Source organism: Typopeltis vanoorti, chromosome 2 (assembly GCF_054136105.1).
Source record: "Typopeltis vanoorti isolate ZY-2024b chromosome 2, IOZ_Tvanoo_1.0, whole genome shotgun sequence".
NCBI classification, from domain to species: Eukaryota; Metazoa; Arthropoda; class Arachnida; order Uropygi; family Thelyphonidae; genus Typopeltis; species Typopeltis vanoorti.
In genome coordinates, this window is record NC_143550.1 from 22530665 (window position 1) to 22550487 (window position 19823).

Here is a 19823-nt window from a genome sequence, read left to right on the forward strand (position 1 = left end):
GAAAGAGTTTGAAAACAGGAATGAAACCTTGGAGATTCAGTGGCAAACTCTGAAGAAAACATTGATTGATTCTGCCAGACAGGCATGTGGTGAGGTTGTCTGTAAGGATGAAAAAATCAGAACTCCCTGGTGGACACAGGAAGTTAAATAGGCAGTCAAGGAAAAGAAGAAAGCATATCAAAAGTTCCTGTCAAATAAGTCAGCTTGTGCTCTTAGAGAATATAGAGACAAATGCAAGAATGCTAAACACTGTGTAAAGCTACCTAAACAAAGGTCATGGGAGGACTTTGGCAAGAATATAGAAAATAAAAATCAAGAAGGTGGCAAAATATTCTGGAGGTTGTTGAAGAAGCTTAGGAATGGAGGAAAGAGTGCTGTAAAAGGAGTTAGAGATGATAAAGGTGACATTAAAACGGGAGAAAAAGATATCCTTGAAGTATGGAGTAATTACTTTGAAAAACTGCTAAATGAAACAAGCAGTGATGACAGCACAGTGATAAAAAACACTGACCAGGCATGCAGTCAGGGATACATATCCATACTTGAAGTAGAAAAAGCCATCAAAGGCTTGAAATGTGGAAAGGCAGCAGGAGCAGATGATATTCGACCAGAAATGCCGAAGTATGGTGGTACAAGAGTCTTACAGTTGCTGCACTGCATAGTTCAGAAGGCCTGGATAGAGGGACGAATTCCCGATGATTGGAGTAGAGCTCTCATAGTACCCATATATAAAAAGGGAAATAAAACTGCATGTGAGAATTACAGAGGAATTTCCCTACTGAGTGTTCCTGGCAAAGATCTATGCAAGTATACTTGAGAAACGGTTGAGAAGAATTGTCGAAGAAAAGCTTGGTGAAGAACAAGCTGGATTCAGGCCAAATAGAGGCTTTCAGGATCAGATCTTCAATTTACGACAAATAGTCGAGAAAACATAGGAATATAACAAAGATCTGTATTTAAGTTTTGTCGATTTGGAAAAGGCATATGACAAGGTGCCAAGAGAGAAGCTATTCAATACGCTGCATTATATGGTGTCAATGGTGCATTATATTAAGCAATACTTAGTCTTTATTTGAGTTGTAAGTCAGCAGTTAGAATTGAAGGAAGTACAGGAAGATGGTTTAATGTTAAATCTGGTGTGAGACAAGGATGTACATTAACCCCTCTGTTATTCATTATCTATATGGATCACATTATGAAGGAAAGTGGTATTAAACATGATATCAAAATTGGAGATGTTGATGTCAGCTCTTTGCTTTATGCGGATGATGTTATACTTCTAAATAAATCCGCTACAAGTCGCAAGATTTTCTGACTAAATTGAATAGCTGTTGTAATAGATATGGTATGAAGGTCAGCAATAAAAAGACAAAGACAATGAAAATAGGCAGAATCATTGAAAATGTCAACTGTGTTGTGAATGGAGAACTTGTGGAACAAGTAAAACATTTCAGCTACTTAGGCACGATTTTTAGTGAAGATGGTAAATTAAATATAGAAATAGACAACAGAATCAGCAAAGCTGGTATGGTGGGAAGTCAACTGAATAAATTCATATGGAATAAGAGAGAAATTAGTAGAAACACGAAATTAGCTGTATACAAGACAGTGTTCAAACCAGTTTAAAGTTATGGATCTGAAAGCTGGGTCCGAAGTAAAACACTTGACCAAAGACTAGAGACCACAGATATGAGAGTCCTGAAAAAGATTATAGGCGTGAACAGATGGCATCAATGGCAATATCATATTAAAAACGAGGATATTAGGAAAGAACTTGACATTGTCAGCATACAGGAATGCGTTAGCAGAGCTAATCTCAGGTGGTATGGTCACTTAAACAGAATGGGCGGTGAAAGATTAGCAAAACAAGTGTTCACTGCCAGGTTGGCAGCAAAACGACCCAGAGGAAGGCCAAGATATAAGTGGATTGATACGGTACAAAGTGCCTTAGACAATAGAAATATAAGATCTGATAATGTTGGAGTCTTGACAAGTAACAGACTGATTTGGAGGAAAATTGTAGATAGGAAATTAATGATGTAATTTTTTTTCATGTAGTACTATCATATCCTGTACATTCCCTTGAGGGTACATGGCAGGAATTTGAAGATGATGAAGATGATAATCCTGTCATTTATTAAAAACTAGTGCAACTCCTTTTTCCTTTTTATCTCCACCTGAGTAAATTACTCTCACTTCATCACTATAAAAATCACCTATTCCTTCCCATCTGACTTCACAAAGCCCTATGATATCAATTTTTCCTTTTTCCATTTCTTGTTTGAGATTTTCTAATTTTCCACATCTGTTCATTGTTCTCACATTCCATGTTGCAATTTTGATTCTCTGACGATTTTTCATTTTCAGTTTGTTTATAGCTTGTTTTAAGTCACTTTTAGAAGTTTGATTGGGAAGAACATCAGCCCTTGAAGCGTCCTTATTGCCTGATAGTGTATCTATTCCAAAGGTGCACCTTCTTTTCCTCTCTGTACCAAGAGACACCACGTTAGTTTGCCGGGCTGGTAGCTGCCCCCTTATAAGTTCTATTCATTGCTACTAAAATTTTCTATGGATATTAGTGGAGTGGTTTCCCATTGCCTTCTTCACCGCAGTGCTCCATCAAGTACTAGTAGAGCTGCTGCCCTCTACTAGCTAGAGTAGAAATTGGGAAAAGGAGAAACATCCTCGGGCTTCGAGTACTCTAATATCCTCGGGGTCAAAGCAAGCAAGAGTCAGCCAAGTGAGGCCTTATAGGAAAGAATACAGAAGGAACCTGACACAAGTAAGTGGAAGCAATGCCAGGCTCAGCTCGGGACCCCGTGGCTGCTAACCACGTACTCCCAAGACAGGAGCCCCTGGGGCAGTATTTTTTCTGAGTGGTTATTAATCCTTTGTTGGTATAAATTTCTTATATGTAAATCGTTTAATAGTCTTACTTTGCAATTAGATTTTATTTCTGTAGTTTGTTTATTTTTTTGTATTTTTTAAACCAATTTGGTGGAGACCTTATTTAATTTTGCCCACACAAAATGATGATCTGTATCTATTTCTAGCCCTCTTCTGACTTTAAGATCTAGAAAGAAGTTTGCTGCTTTTTCATTTGGTTTAAAGTAGACTTAGTGATTTTTGGCCTCTTGCACACCATGTATATTTATGTATATTTTTATGTTTGTAGAATATATTCATTATTTTTCAATTATTATATATTATATAATCAATGAGTCACTTTCTATTTTTGCTTTCTGTTGGTTCTCCAAATTTTTCTATATTATTATTATTATTAATTTTTTTCATTCCGATTCTGACATTAAGATCTCTGGCTATAATTATATGGTCTGTTTTATTTAATTTTTCATATATTCCTTGTAACTGTTTGATTTTTTAATTGCACTTCTAATATTCTTTCATTCCGGTATGTATAATGGGTTATTTTTTTAAAATTGATTTGTGGATCCAAATCATTACATCAGCTTTTGCATGTATTTGTTTTTCTATTCCATTCCACTATATATATATATCCTCAGGGGCTCACTTTAGTGAGTACGGGTGTGGCAAACTCGAGGTACCTGATGCTGGACCATGCCTTACTTCATGTAATATACATCTGTTATATTATCTGTAGACTGGTCCCTCCTCTTCCTCCCTTGATTCTTTCTTTCTTCTCTTCTTGCCCTTTCCCCCGAATGCTATTAGAGTATTTGAGGGAAATCTTTCCTATTTTTCTATATCATTCCGTCTTGTGCTAACAGGACATTATCAAACACTGTAACATGATCAGGCCATCAAAAAATGTTCATACCGCATTGTCCGTGCGGGTTACCAAGGGATGCATTCGCGTTTTAGGCAGAGGGACCCGTTCGAAAAATATGTTACAGTCTCCTTTAGACACCACTCCTCAGTACTCTACTAGAGGAAACTTCATCAATGGGCCCGCTACCCGTTTGGGGAGGTGTTTAGGGGCAGCGGAAAGAAATGGTTCTGCAAAAGGATGGAAATGGCAACGACAACGGCACCAGACTATGGCTTTAGGCAACTGGAACATCTTCTCTCTGACAGGGAAGGAGTTGGAACTGGTTGAGGAAGCAAGCGCTACCGGCTAGACTTAGTCGGGCTTTCTTCAACCAAGAGGAGAGGCTCTGGAACTGTCGACCTGGATAAGGGGTGGAAGATCTACTACTCTGGTGTGAGCCTGACAATGTCTGCTCACAATGGGTGTGGGGATACTCACAAGCCCCCAGCTGTCAGACTGTGTTGCTGAGTGGATTCCATTGGGGGGATGGGTATGTGTATTAAGGCTCCAGATGAAAAACCATGATTTGGCTGTGGTGCAAGCCTATGCACCTAATCTGGAGTCAGACTACTCTGCCTTCCTAGAGGAAGTGGATGCTGCTTTTGACAGGGTGGCAGACATGGAATCAGTCCTGCTAATGGGTGACTTCAATGCACATGTTGGAACAGATGACCAGACATGGAGGGGTGTGGTTGGGAGGAATGGTGCCCCTGACCTTAACATGAATGGGTTGAAATTATTGGACTTCTGCTGTACTAACAGCTTGTCCATAATGAATACCTTCTTCCAGCACCGAGAAGTCCATAAGTATACCTGGTACAGGGATACACTAGAACAGAGGTCTCTGATTGACTTCTTTATAGTCTCAGCAGACCTATTTTCCTCAGTGTTGGGCGTTCGTGTGAGAAGAAGGGCAGAATTGTCAACTGACCACCACCTTGTTGTGTGCACTCTACGGCTTCAGAAACCAGATGCTACCATCAGAGCTGGCAGGCCTAAGCAGCTATACTGCGTGAAATGGGAGACATTGGAAAATGAGGCTGTGAGGAAGAATTTTGCAGATGACATTTCCTCCAGGTTCAAAGAGATTCCCAAGCATACTGCAGATGTTGAGGAGGAATGGAAGCTGTTCAGAACAGCTGTCACTGCCTCTGCACTCTCATGGTGTGGCAGAAAGCGGCTCGGCATGGCAACGGGCAGTGAGTAAAGGACACCTTGGTGGAACCAAGAAGTCCAAAAAACTGTCCGGGCAAAAAAGGAGTCCTACCTAACATGGCTTAGAGTCAGGTCACCTGAGATGTGTTTGCAGTATGCTGAGGCACGAAAAGCTGCTGCTAAGGCAGTAAAGACAGCAAAGCAGAAGGCTTGGGAATCCTTTGGAGAAAGATTAGATTCATCCTATGCAAATGCAAACAAAGTATTCTGGCAGACCATCTGCTGCCTTCGAGGGAGGAAATTGTGCACAGCAAGGGTAATTAAGGCCTCTGATGGTGCACTTTTAACAACCGAGAAGGATATCCTCCACAGATGGAGGGAATACTTTGAGAGCCTTCTTAACCCGGGTGGCCCAGCAGTTGCGGACATCCAAGAGGTGCAGATCGGGGCAATGACTAGTCTCACAGCAGAAGAGGTCCATTTAGCAATAAAATCGCTAAAATCGGGCAAGGCTGCTGGCGATGATGAAATTCGGCCCAAAATGCTAAAAGCCTTAAATCGAGACGGTGTTCTCTGGCTGACTCGAGTGTGTCAGGCTGCTTGGATATCTGGGCGAGCACCAAAGCAGTGGCAGACAGGCATAATGATACCAATCTTTAAGAAGGGAGACCAGAAGGATTGCAGTAACTATCGTGGCATCTCTCTGCTCAGCCTGCCTGGGAAAGTGTATGCTAAGTGCTTGGAAAGATGGTGCAGGAGCATAGTTGAGTCAAAGTTCCAGGAAGAACAATGTGGCTTTCGTCCTGGTAGAAGCACAACTGACCAAATCTTCACTTTAAGGCAAGTCTTTGAGAAATCTTGGGAATATGCCAAGAATATCTACACATGTTTTGTGGACTTGGAGAAGGCATATGACCGGGTTCCTCGGGATAAGCTTTGGCAAGTAGTACAGGAGTATGGAGTGGATGGTCAGCTATTAGCTGCCATCAAGTCCCTGTATGAATGCCCAGAATTTTGTGTCAGGGTAAACAGCACAAAGTCTGAACCTTTCACAGTCTCCGTTGGCCTCCGCCAAGGGTGTGTTCTGTCACCCCCTCCTTTTCATAATATTTATGGACTGGATTGATAGGCACAGCCGAGGCAGTGAGTGTGTCAGAATTGGAAAATGTAGCATTGGACGTCTGCTTTTTGCAGATGACCTAGTTCTGCTAAGCTCTTCCACAGATGACCTCCAGTGGACCCTGGATAGGTTTGTAGCTGTTTGTGCAGACACCGGAATGAAGATCAGTGTGGCCAAAACTGAAACATTTGTGGTCTCAAGACAACCATCCCAGTGCACTCTAAATGTAAGTGGAGTCCCAATAAGACAGGTGGAGAAGTTTAAATACCTTGGGTCCATATTCACGAATGATGGAAAATGGGACGTAGAGCTAGATACTCGAATTGGCTTAGCAAGCTCAATATTGCGGGAGCTTGGCCGTTCAGTAGTATTGAAGCGGGAGTTAAGCCAGAAGGCAAAGCTGGCTGTCTTCAATACAGTCTATGTCCCCATCCTCACCTATGGTCATGAGAGTTGGGTAATGACCGAAAGAATGTGGACACGAATCCAAGTGACTGAAATGAGGTTCCTTCGAGGGGTTGCGGGGCTGACAAAACTCGACAGAGTAAGAAGCTCTGCAATTCGGGAAACCCTCAATACTCAACCGCTGCTTCTCCGTGTTGAGAGATCACAGTTACGCTGGTACGGGCACCTGGTCAGAATGCCACAAGAGAGGCTCCCTCAGCAGGCCCTCTTTGCCAAGCCAGAGGGTCGGAGGCCACGTGGAAGGCCAAGGACTCGCTGGATAGATTATATCCAAAACGTTGAGTGGACAGGTTTGGGAATCCCACCAGAACACCTGAACTTGGTGGCAGAGGATCGTGACGATTGGAAGTTCCTCTTGCAGCTTTTGCCCCCACAACCCAATTAGGAAGAGTGGGCCTTGAAGATGTATGTATGTATGTATGTATGTATATATATATATATGATATGATATGATAATTAGTTGTCATAATAAATTGTTCCTTCAAGTTTCTTTTTTGTTTCTATAAGAACTGTAATTTCTGTATTTTCATCATTTAAAATTTTATCTAATTCTTCTCGTGCTATGCTTCTAAACTTCCATGTAGCGTATTTCACTACATTTTTCTTTTTCCAAAGTTTTTAACCTTTTCCAGTTTGTAGTCTTTTCTCATGATTTCTGTCCAGTGTGGATTTCGTTGAGACTTAAAAGTAACATGTGTTTCCCTATGTCAAGTTACTAGTATGATGATAGGTATCCTAGCTCTCAGAACCTGCAGCTTTTTGGCTGGAGAGCAGAGACGCTAACCACTTGGCCAACCAGGCTGGATTTATTATGAAAATATTGATTTGGAAAGGGGACAGAGCATATGAAAACAAAAAGAAGAGTGCATTTTTAGATTTTCTTGGGAGTGTTTGGCAAAATATGATAAAAGCAGCATAAGTTTTAGAATGTTTGATTTTACAGTAGCTTCAGGGTGTGGTTATGAATGAGGAAGGTGAATGAAGATATCAATACCACTTCTGGCTGGTGAGAATTTTTAGGTGTTGACTTGAGAGTGAACAAGCCAAGGAGGGTTATCATTAAGAGGAATATATATATATATATATACACATGTATGGAACTATGAGGTGGATGATTATGGAAAATGGTGTAATCCATTAATATTAATATTATGAGAAATGGGGCAAAGAGGGTTAGGCCAAATCTAACACAATCCGGTACAACTCTATACCAAGAATCAGGCAAATTAATGAAGTGGGAGTGAAATGGGTGAACAGTGAAAGCAATGTGAAAAAAATAAGTTGTTATTGAGGAGATATAAAATAGTTGGCAATGAACAAATGCTAGAGAAGTAAAGTAATAAACATGGTAAGGAAAGAAAAAAGCATAATATGAGAGGAAATTCAAGGGAATTCTTGCATTGCGTGTGTGTGTGTGTGTGTGGCAGGCAAGAGTAAAAAAAAAAAGCATGGAAGGATGACACTGGTAGATTTTGATGGAAGCAAAATGCTATATAGAAGTAGTAGTAAAATGATTAATGAGCATTTTGTCATTGCAACACCTTGAAGGTGTGGAAAATGGTATATAACTGGAAGTTGAATGATCCAGAAGTGTCTGGATCCCATAGGTGTTGAGTAAGCTAGGAATGGGATTGGATAACTTTTCATCACATATAGCCCCTTTATAGTGCAATGGAAGAATGATGGGATATTGTACCCTTCATTTGGAAAATACCTGAGCTCGATTCTCATTGTAACAAGAGGAATCTTTATATTTGCTTTTTTTTTCAAGTGAAGGTGAGTTGACCAATCTCATATGGAGGTAGGAGAGTTTTTCTTCCTAGAAACTCATATTTTTAATCTTTCTTACAGGAACATCATGCAGAGTACACGTTCAATTTACAGACAAAAAATATTAGTAGACAGTATTGTGTATAGATGGAGGATTAAGTAATGTAGATTGTGGGTTGTGTGCAGTGGATTGCCTTCTTGTGATGATTCCTTGGAGGTGTAGATTGTGGGTTGTGTGCAGTGGATTGCCTTCTTGTGATGATTCCTTGGAGGTGTCAGCTAATAATAATAATAATATTTTTAGGATTTTATTATCAAGGCTGCTCCCTTGACTTACAATAGAGAGAATCCTTAAGGAGGGGAAAGAAGAACAAAAGTTGCCAGTGCTGGCCTTTACTAAGGCTGCTAAATTGACTGTTGTTTTCTTTTCTTTTAAGTCACTTAGTTCCCCCCCCCCCCCCACACACACAGACACAAGACCATAAAACCTATAGCACAGTATAATGCTGGGTAATTGGCTAAGGGAAAAAAAAGAAGGAATGAAAATGTGAGGTTTTAGTACCTGGAGAAAACATACAAGGAAGACTTCTCTTAATAACAGAGATACAATGATAAAGTAAGACGAAAAGTTCATTTAGTACGTGTGAAGCTGGACAGTAAATGGGTTGATGGATTGATGGGTCTCCAGAAGTTATTTGGTGAAAAAAGTTGGCTGTTCATAATTTTTCTCCTGATATTTGAGAAAACTAACTTGAGGGTAGTGAGATATTAGTACTGTGAGATGATAGTACGAGTGGTGGCAGAACTGTAATAGAAAATTTTCAAGAGAAGTGCAAACAGGAGTATATCTATACTTGAGGTAGAAAATGTCATCAAAAACGAAATGTGGAAGGGCAGCTGGAGTAGATGATATTAAACTAGAAATGCTTAAATATGAAGGTATAAAAGTTTTCAAGTGGTTACACAGCATAATTCAGAGGACCGTAGTCAGAAGGTTTAGTTAGAAAACTTAGTTCTCATCTATAGAATAGGGAATAAAGCTGAACAGGAGTTTTGAGAGAATGTGCTAGAGAACTGACAGCGCCTTTAACCTGGCCTTTCAGTGAAAGTCTTGGCTGCAGGAAAGGTGCCCAGGGAATGGAAGGAAGGTAAGATAGTGCCATTGCATAAGGGTGGTAACAGACTGGAAGTGTCTAATTATAGGCCAGTCTGTGTGTCATCAGTAGTTGTTAAGATCTTGGAGAAAGTAGTGAGGGACCGTATACAGCATTGGGCAGATGAGGGTAATGTTACCTGTGAGAGTCAACATGGATTTGTGAAAGGGTGCTCTTGTTTTACTAATATGCTAGCCTTTTACAATAAAGTTACAAGAACATTAGATGAGGGAAAGGCATATACTGCAATTTTCTTAGACTTAGCGAAGGCATTTGACAGGGTGCCTCATGATAAGCTGATATTTAAGTTGCAGCACATGGGTCTGGATGTCAGATTGGTCAACTGGATTCAGGATTGGCTGTCTGATAGGTATCAGAGAGTTGTGTATGGTGGAGCAGTTTCAAGGAGGCAGAGGGTTACAAGTGGGGTCTCACAGGGCTCAGTACTAGGACCTATTTTGTTTAACCTTTATATAAATGACATTGCCAGTGGATTGCAAGGGGATATTCAATTGTTTGCGGATGATGCGAAGCTGGGAAGGATTATTAGTAATAGTGCAGATGTGGTAGCCCTGCAAGAGGATTTGAATAAGCTAGATAGATGGGCAAATGAATGTGTGTGTCAGTTTAATGCAGCAAAATGTAAGGTCTTGAGGTTTGGGAAACATCGATGGGATGCTGCATTCTCTATGGGAGGAGTTATACTGGAGGAAGTAGGGGAGACAAGAGATCTGGGGTTGATGATTGATAGAAACCTGAAATTTAGGGGACATATTGCAAAGGTGGTGAAGGTAACACAGAGGATTGCTGCAATTATGAGGACACTGACCAACAGAGATAAAAGGGTTATCATTCCATTGTATAAGTCTCTGATCAAACCACACTTAGACTATTGTTCTCAGATTTGGTCCTCAGGTCCCCAGGACTGTACAAGGATAGTTATGAGGATCGGCTGAGGGAATGTGGCCTGCAGAGTTTGGTGGATAGAAGAAGGAGAGGTGATATGATTGAGACTTTTAAACTGTTGAGAGGTGGTTACAGGGTTGACACTGGGGAGTTCTTTCGCTTGGTTGAACAGCAGGAAGGAGTGATGACAAGAGGGTGAGGAGTGGTTTCTTTGCATGGAGGGTGGTTGAACCATGGAATGCTTTGCCTGATGGAGTGGTGAGAGCGAGAACGGTCAATGCGTTTAAGGAGTGGTATGATAGACTTTGTGTTTCTTAAGCGGGACCTCCCCCCTCGATGAATCTTGACAGACTTTATGTTCTTAGGATGGACCTCCCACGATGAGTCTTTTGACTCCATGGAAGCCTGAATAATAATAAGTCAAAATTGGTTTAAACACTGTCTTGTATACAGCTAATTTTGTGTTTTGGCTAATTTCTCTCTTATTCCATATGAATTTATTCAACTGACTTCCTACCATACCAATTTTTCTCTTGTCTATTTCCATATAGATAATGAATAAGAGAGGGGATAATGTACATCCTTGTCTGACACCAGATTTAACATTAAACCATGTTCCTGTACTTCCTTAAATAAAAATCTTCAATAAAAATCATGCCTAAGTAGCTGAAATGTTTTACTTGTTCTATAAGTTTTCCATTCACAATGCAGTTGATATTTTGAATGTATCTGCCTATTTTCATTGTCTTTGTCTTTTTAATGCTGACCTTCATACCATATCTATTACAATAGTTATTAAATTTAGTCAGGGAATCTTGAAAACTTGTAGCGAATTTATTTAGAAGTATACCATCATCTGCATAAAGTAAAGACCTGAGATTAACATCTCCAATTTTGATATCAGGTTTAATACCACTTTTTTGGATTTGTTTATAGCATCAAAAGAGTTGATAATAACTGAGATGACATCTCTCCCACCAGTTGGAGAGAGTGATCATATGGTTTTGACTTGGAAAATGAATTATCACTCTGCAGTCATTCTATTCTAAAATGTGAGATGGGAACTTATGTGGAATTATAAAGTAGGTGATTATAATAGTCTTAAACGTCAACTTCGGGAAGTTTCATGGAGGGAAGAATTGGAAGGCCGGGATATCATTAGTGCGTGGGAAATTGTGAAAGAATATTTGTTAGTAGCAATGGTAAGTTGTATACCACGAGTGAAGAAGAGGACACAATTTGGAGTAAAGTAGAGTAAAGTAAAGGAGACAGGTGAAGAGAAGATGCATGAAGAATATAAGACACAGGCCAGAAGAGTGACTAGTGTGGTAAGGAAAGCGAAACTGGAATATGAGAGGAGATTGGCCCTAAGATCCAAAGAAAATCCTAGGGAATTTTTTAGCTATGTGGCCAATAGGAGGAGAAATGACTGTGAAAGAATGATATTGTGGGATAAAAATGGGAATAGAGTGACTGATGCAGAGGACATAGTGGAATTGTTCAATGAGCACTTTATTGGAGTATTTCATCCTGGAGGAGTCAGTTTTAATGCTAGAGGGATAGGGCTGGTTCGAGGTTTAGAGGTACAGGACGAGAGTGTGTTTCAGATACTGAGTACTCTGGATGTCAGTAAAGCTTTGGAACTGAATGGTATTTCACCACGAGTTTTGAGAGAATGTGCTAGGGAACGGACAGTGCCTTTAACCTGGCTTTTCAGTGAAAGTCTGGCTGCGGGAAAGGTGCCTATGGAATGGAACGAAGGTAAGATAGTGCCATTGCATAAGGGTGGTAACAGACTGGAAGTGTCTAATTATAGGCCAGTCTGTGTGTCATCAGTAGTTGTTAAGATCTTGGAGAAAGTAGTGAGGGACCGTATACAGCATTGGGCAGATGAGGGTAATGTTATCTGTGAGAGTCAACATGGATTGTGAAAGGGCGCTCTTGTTTTAGCAATATGCTAGCCTTTTATGATAAAGTTACAAGAACATTAGATGAGGGAAAGGCATATACTACAATTTTCTTAGACTTAGCGAAGGCATTTGACAGGGTGCCACATGATAAGCTGATATTTAAGTTGCAGCACATGGGTTTAAATGTCAGGTTAGTCAAATGGATTCAGGATTGGCTGACTGATAGGTATTAGAGAGTTGTGTATGGTGGGGCAATATCAAGGAAGCAGAAGGTTACAAGTGGGGTTCCTCAGGGCGCAGTACTGGGACCTGTATTGTTCAACCTTTATATCAATGATATTGTCAATGGATTGCAAGGGGATATTCAGTTGTTTGTGAATGATATGAGGCTAGGAAGGGTTATCAGTAATAGTGCAGATGTGGCAGCCCTGCAAGAGGATTTGAATAAAGTAGACAGATGGGCAAATGGATGGGTGTGTCAGTTCAATGCAGCAAAATGTAAAGCCTTGAGGTTTGGGATCCATCGATGGGAGGATGCATACTCGATTGGAGGAGCTGTAGTGGAGGAGTTAGTGGAGACAAGAGATCTGGAGGTGATGGTTGATAGAAAACTGAAATTCAGGGAGCATATTGCAAAGGTGGTGAGGGGTAACTCCGAGGATTGCTGCAATACTGAGAAGGATGCTGACCTGCAGAGATAGAAGAGTTATCATTCCGTTGTATAAGACCCTGATCGGACCACACTTAGACTATTGCTCTCATATTTGGTCCCCAGGATTTGAAGGGGATAAATTGACTGTGGAAAGGGTATAGAGGTGAATAACAAAGATGGTTTCGAGACTGTACAATATGAGTTATGAGGATCGACTGAGGGAATGTGGACTGCACAGTTTGGTGGATAGAAGAAGGAGAGGTGATATGATCGAGACTTTTAAACTGTTGAGAGGTGGTTACAGGGTTGACACTGGGGAGTTCTTTCGCTTGGTTGAACAGCAGGAAGGAGTGATGACAAGAGGCCATTCCTGGAAGTTACGAAAGGAGGCTGTATGCAAGAGGGTGAGGAGTGGTTTCTTTGCCTGGAAAGTGGTTGAACCTTAAATTGCATTGCCTGAGAGAGTGGTTGGAGCAGGAATGGTCAATGGGTTCAAGGAGTGGTATGATAAACTTTGTGTTTCCTAAAAATTACCTCCCACGACGAGTCTTTTGACTCCATGGAGGCCTGGATAATAATAATAATTTCTTGGTATCTTTAATCTATAGTATAACCATGTGGAAAAACTTCCAACAACACTGGTAGTCCATTCCACACACTCACCACCTGCCATGAGAAGAAAAACCTGGACCTTACATGCACCCTAACCATACAACCTTACTCAGTTTCCACGAATAACCCTGAGTTCTCCCCCAAATTAGTACAAGCTGTAAAATTTCATGTGACTATATTGTAAGATCCTTGTTACCAACTTATGTGGTTCTCTCATGTCTTTTCTGATCAGTCTAGTACTCAGACTTTGAAAACTACATTCACTCAGTCTATCCTTATGTGGACATAGGCCAGATATCATTTTGGTTACTGTCCAATGGATATTTTCATTTATTTTCTCATCTCTTCTGAACTCGGGTGACCACATCGAGGCACAGTAGTCAAGATGTGATTTTATCAAAGCTGTGTATGGTGGGAGAATAATTGCCTTATTTCTGTTGTTTAGTGTTCTCTTCAATGCTTTATTTATCTGATATGATAAATAAAGCACTGAAGAGAACGCTCCCTCCCCTCCCTCCAACATCTCTGATTTCATTGACTATTTGCAGTAACTTCCCATTATTATACCCAATGCCTGCAGTGTCCTTTGAAATGCATAAATGCAAGTGTAAGGCATGGCATTTGGCAATACTGAATTAACATTCATCATCATTTGCTCATATAACTAGTTTGTCGAGTTCATCCTACAAGGATTCTGTATCGAACTATCCCTTATCACCTATTTTTAACTTTGTAATAACTGTGTTTCATTATATGTTACTATCTTGTCCAATCCTAGCTCTATTAATGTTAGTGGCCTAAGTACAGAATCCTGTGATGCCCTTACTGGTCACCCTCGTTCCCTTAAACTTGGCACCTTCATACATTATTACTCTCTGTATTTGCCATTTCAGCCACTCTCCTATCCATGTCATAAGCATGTTTTGCTTACATATCGTCTTGAGTTACTTTAACAACCTTTCATCTGGAATCTTGTCAAATGTCCTGGCAAAACTCATCCAATTGCAGGTTGGATATGATAATCATCTAACATAATTATCACATGCAATTTGCACTTTATCCACTATCCTTATCACTCTGCAGTCATTCTATTCTAAAATGCGAGCAAATTGCTAAAGCAAGACCTACCTTAATCAAAGTCATACTGTCTCTATAGATGATCAAGATGTTATCTCTTAATGTCCTAATTAATCTCTCCATCAGAGAGCTAATTAGGATACCATAAGTTCAGAAATCCTGGATTAATAACCACTCCAGAGCTACTGATTGTTCTATGATTCATAATCAAATTATTAAAAGAACTTCTTTTAACAAATGATAGAAGTTTTTTCATTTGGCTATGCTACCAATTATATATTTGGTTTAATCCTTTATCCAAGTGTAAGCAAACAAAGTTTGCACCTGAAGTATTTTCAGGACTGGGGCAACTCGTGGTAAAGGTGGAGTAAGTTCTGATCACTTGCCTTAGTATCTCCCATAATGCAAAGCACATCTCCTTGCAGACATGTATGGTCAAAACCGGTGTGGGTAGTGGCCCTTCCCTTAATGCATAGCATTATACATGCCTGCAAGGAGATGTGCTTTGCATTACAGGGGATACTAAGGCAAGTGATCAGAACTTACTTCACCTTTACCACGAGTTGCCCCAGTCCTGAAAATACTTTAGGCTCAAACTTTGTTTGCTTACACTTGGATAAAGGATTAAACCAAATATATAATTGGTTCTTTTAACAAATCTTTCCTGTCTTAGTAATTATTTTCTCTGTTAATCCAATTTTGTATTCTAATATTTGTGTCCTTCAAGATTAGTGGTTATTATTAAAAACTATCGCTGTTATAAAACACCATTCATTTTTGAGTTGCTGAGGCATTATGCAGTTATTTTTTTTCTTTTAGCATCCTCATCATATCTCATTTCCACCAAAGTGGTATTTGTTATTCTTAGTCAGCCAAATGATTATCACATCGAAGTGTCAAAGAAAAGAAGAGATAGTCTTAATGAACAAGCTGAAATTCTTCAGTTGGTGAGTATACTAATTCTTCTGATTATGCTTTGTGATTATGATCAGGCCTCATATGGATTACTGTGCATAGATCTGGGTACTAGGTTTTCATGGTAACGAGGATATGTTGGAAAGGTTCCAGAAAAGATTCACAAAGGTGGGCAGTGGTCTTTGGAATGTGGTGTACGAGTACAGATTGAGAAAAAAAAGTAAATTGCAAAGCCTTGTGAATATGAGGAAGGAGGAGGGATGTGATTGAGACATATAAACTAGTTAGGGGTTGTTATCAGGTTGACATGGAAGAGATTTTTCATAGAATGAGATGGGGGGGGGGATAGAACAAGAGGCCATTGCTGGAAACTTTATAAGGAGGGTGTGAGCAGAGGAGTAGGGACTGGAATGCATTGCCTGAGTGTGTTGTGTTGAGCGTGTTGTGAAAGTAATCATTTTAAGGCATGGTTGGATGATTATTGTGTGCAATAGTCTGTACCTCCCACGATGAGTCTCTGACTCTATGGAGGTCGGATGTTAATAATAATAATAATAATAACTTGCCTATGATATCAAAAAATTCACCAAACACTTATTCATTGAAAATGATAGTTTAAAAGGAGCAGTTGTCTGTGTAATTAGTAAATAGCCACTACTTTGCTTCAGTAGTGGCTATTTTTATGCTTTAACCAGGGTTTCGTTTTGGAATTCTGTGCCGAAAGCCAAAACACATTGAGCATTTTCTTTTCTTTTTTTTTTTTCTATTACATTCATTAAATGAATCTTTTTTACAAAGTTATACGTTCTTCTTCTTATTATTATTAAGGATTGGGCATTTGCCTGTTCCGGCTTCACTGGTCTTTCCATCTTGCTGCTGGTCTTTTTCTCTCTCCTTCCCTTTGGTCTATATTTATCCACTTCTTCTGGTAGCCAATATCTTTCCATCTCTCTCTCTTATATGCCTTGATCTTTTTATTTACATTGCAAATACCTAGCTCTCTTCTGATTTCTTCATTTTTTGCATGGTTTGATTTTGCACATCCTTTAAACTCTTTTAAAAATCTCTTTCTGCTGATTGTATTTTACATTCTTTTTAATTTTTTTGTTTTTTTACTTTTTTCATAAATTTTTCTTTCTTTGTATTTTTTTTATTTATTATTAGTTATTTATTTTTTATATTCTACTTTCTTTTTAACAGTTCATATTTCTGAACCATATAGAGTGGGAATGACCATTACTTTGCAAAATTTGAGTTACTTATCTTTTTTTTTTTTTTTTCCCCAGTGGCCTTTTAATTGTTCCATAGATTTTCTGAAATTTCTTTATTTTTTTCATCTTTATCTTTTAGATATGTTATTATGCAGCCTAAATAATTAAACTCTGTCAATCTGTTGTATTATTTTATTTTCTATAACTATTTTTGATCCCAACCTTTAAATGACATGACTTTTGTTTTCTTTCATGAAATTTTAAAATTGTATTGTTGGATTATTTTGTTTAATTTGTATACCGATTTTTGAAGGTCATCTTCATTGTTTTCAAATATAATCATATGCTTATCATATGCATACAGCATTGTATTCATAACAGCTCTTCTGTTAACTGGATACTTTGTTGTATTGTTGTTTTCTGCATTTTAATAATTTCATCAATATATATTTCAAAGACATGAGGATATTCTTAGAAGTTGAGAATGAATCCTCTCAAGAAGGGGTAAGGGCTTGATTTTTCTCTCATAGAGCGGTGCATGATTGGAATTACTTGCTATTGAATGTGGTGTGGGCAAGTTCAAGACAGGTATGACAGCTGGTGCAGATAGTATATGGCCTCTCTCATTGACTCTATGAAGGTCTCTTAATAATAATAATAATAATATATTAAATATAGTTGGAGATAAACTACATCCCTGTCTTACACCTTGATTAATTTCAATCTCTTCTGTTAACATATCTAATTGTAAATGTTTTGTATCTTTATGTGAACTTTTTATAGCTTATACCAAATATAATGGATATCCTTGTTTTTTTTCATTTTACTCCATTTTCTTGATGCATTTTATCAAAAGCTTTCTCATAATCTATAAATGAGTCTCCAAGTTAAATTCTCATCATTTTTCAGCAATTTGTTTTAAAACATAAATATTGTGTATATATTAGAAATATATACACTTTACTGTGTATATATTAAAAATATATACACAGAAACTTATAAGTTACTAAAGGGATTCTATAAGATTGACACAAAAGAAATTTTTCAATACATGAGGAGTAGGGAAAGAACAAGGGATCCCATTTGGAAGTTGTCTATGAGCGTGGTTATTAAGGATATGTGGACAAGGTATTTTACTTGGAGAGTAGCGAAGGAGTGGAATGGGTTGTCAGAGGTGGTTGTGAGTGACCCAACAATGAAGAGTTTTGAAGAGATGTATGATAGGTATTATGTTAGGGTTAAAGTGGGTCTCCCTCAATGAGTCTTTTGATTCCAGAGTACCCATATAAATAATAATAATAATTATGTGAGGTTCCATCAGAGTGGTCACAAGCTAAGGTTATATCTATATTTAAGAAAGGAGATAGAGATGACTGTGGAAATTATAGGCAAAAAAGTTTATTAAATGCAAGTTACAAAATTTACAGTAAAATTTTGAATAAAAAGACAAAAAAATATTTTCTACTCTTTGAAGAACCAAACTGGTTTCAGACATGGAAGATCATATATACACAATGATTTTTTAATGATGCTTGTGACATAATGATTAGAAATATATACACGTTAGCACAAGAATAATGTTTAATTTGCCAAATATTTCAGTCTGAATATTACAGACCATTTCAGTGGCTACATAGGAATAGTTTTAAAAAACAAAGTGGAATACGAACAATTGATCATTCATATATACAACGTGCCGCGTGATGTCATATCGCTAATTATTAGAAGAGTAAACATTTTGTAAAAAACATGATTAAAGATATTAATTCAGAAATTCATATAATGATCTTAAATAACATTATATTGATAAAAAAAAAAATTTAAAAAATGTAATATGTTATCCTGATTAAACTTTCCCCAATTTTTGATATAGATATACAGTCATTACGATTCAAGTTAGGACGTTGAAGTAAGGCCTCTACACTTTCTTTAAATAAACGTTCAAATTTGTAGCGACATCTGTGTAGGAGGAGAGCCTTGGACCGAAGGATGTTGTAGTTTGTTTCTAATCCATGCTGAGCTAATCCAGATATTTCAGGTTTGTTGTGTTGAATTGATGACTGATGCTCTTTAATTCTTTTTTCTATGGAACGTCCATTTTGTCCAAAGTAAGAAAGATTACAATTACAAGGAACTTGATACACACCAGGTAGAGACAAGGTTGAGCATTTATCTTTAGATGAAGGAAACTGGGTGAATAATTTGTTAATAGGTGTATAAATGCCTGTTAGATCATATTTCTTTAGAATTCTCGAAATTGGTTCTGAAATCCCGGAATTGTAAGGAATTGTAACTCGACGTATTGAATCTTGGTTGTTCTGTGTTGGTTTGTAAGAATCGAAAAGATGTTGTGTACTCTTTTCGGAGAAGCCATTTAGTTTCATGTGATGTTTGATAGTTGAAAGTTCCTTCTGTAATAAATGAGAAGTTGAACAGTAGTTTTTGCTCATCGGATTAAACATTTTGTGACTCTCCTGTTTTTTGACAAGGGTGATGAGCAGATTCTTTGAGAATATAACGACCTGTGAAAGTTGGTTTTCTGTAAACTGTTGTTGTTGTAAGAATACCAGAAGGTGAACGGATGAGAAGGACGTCTAAAAAGGATAACTTGTCTTTTTCAATTTCCATGATAAACTTTATACGAGGATGTAACGAATTGATACTGCTTAAAAAGGAAGATAAGGAGTCTCTGTCGTGAGGCCATATAGCAAAGATGTCGTCTGTATATCTAACTCAAAAGGATGGTTGAGTGAATATAGATGAGAACAGGACTTCTTCTAGATGTTCTAAATAAAAGTTTGCAAGAGTAGGAGAGAGTGGACTTCCCATGGCTGTTCCTTCCACTTGGTTGTAAAATTTATTTTGACATAAGAAATATCCAGAGTTCATTATGAAATCAGAGAGTTTTATAATATCTTGTGGGAAGATGTCAGCTAGTAATTCCAAAGTCTCTTTGAGAGGTACATTCGTATATAAAGATTCCATATCAAAGGCAACCATAAGATCTGTAGGTTGTAAAGAGAAGTTTTTTAATTTATTTAAGAAATCAGAAGAGTTTTTCAAAAAAGAGCGTGAGTTGCCAATGT

The 19823-nt window shown here is 38.3% G+C and overlaps 1 protein-coding gene across 2 annotated transcripts in view; it reads left to right on the forward strand.

The window, feature by feature from the left end:
* Positions 1–19823, forward strand: part of LOC150108871 (beta-1,3-glucosyltransferase) — a 310372-nt gene that overhangs the window by 57352 nt on the left and 233197 nt on the right. For both annotated transcript variants that reach the window (XM_090403934.1, XM_090403942.1), the window contains exon 3: positions 15431–15558. In XM_090403934.1, coding sequence (XP_090260060.1) covers positions 15431–15558 — 128 coding nt within the window. The remainder of the gene's footprint in view (positions 1–15430; positions 15559–19823) is intronic.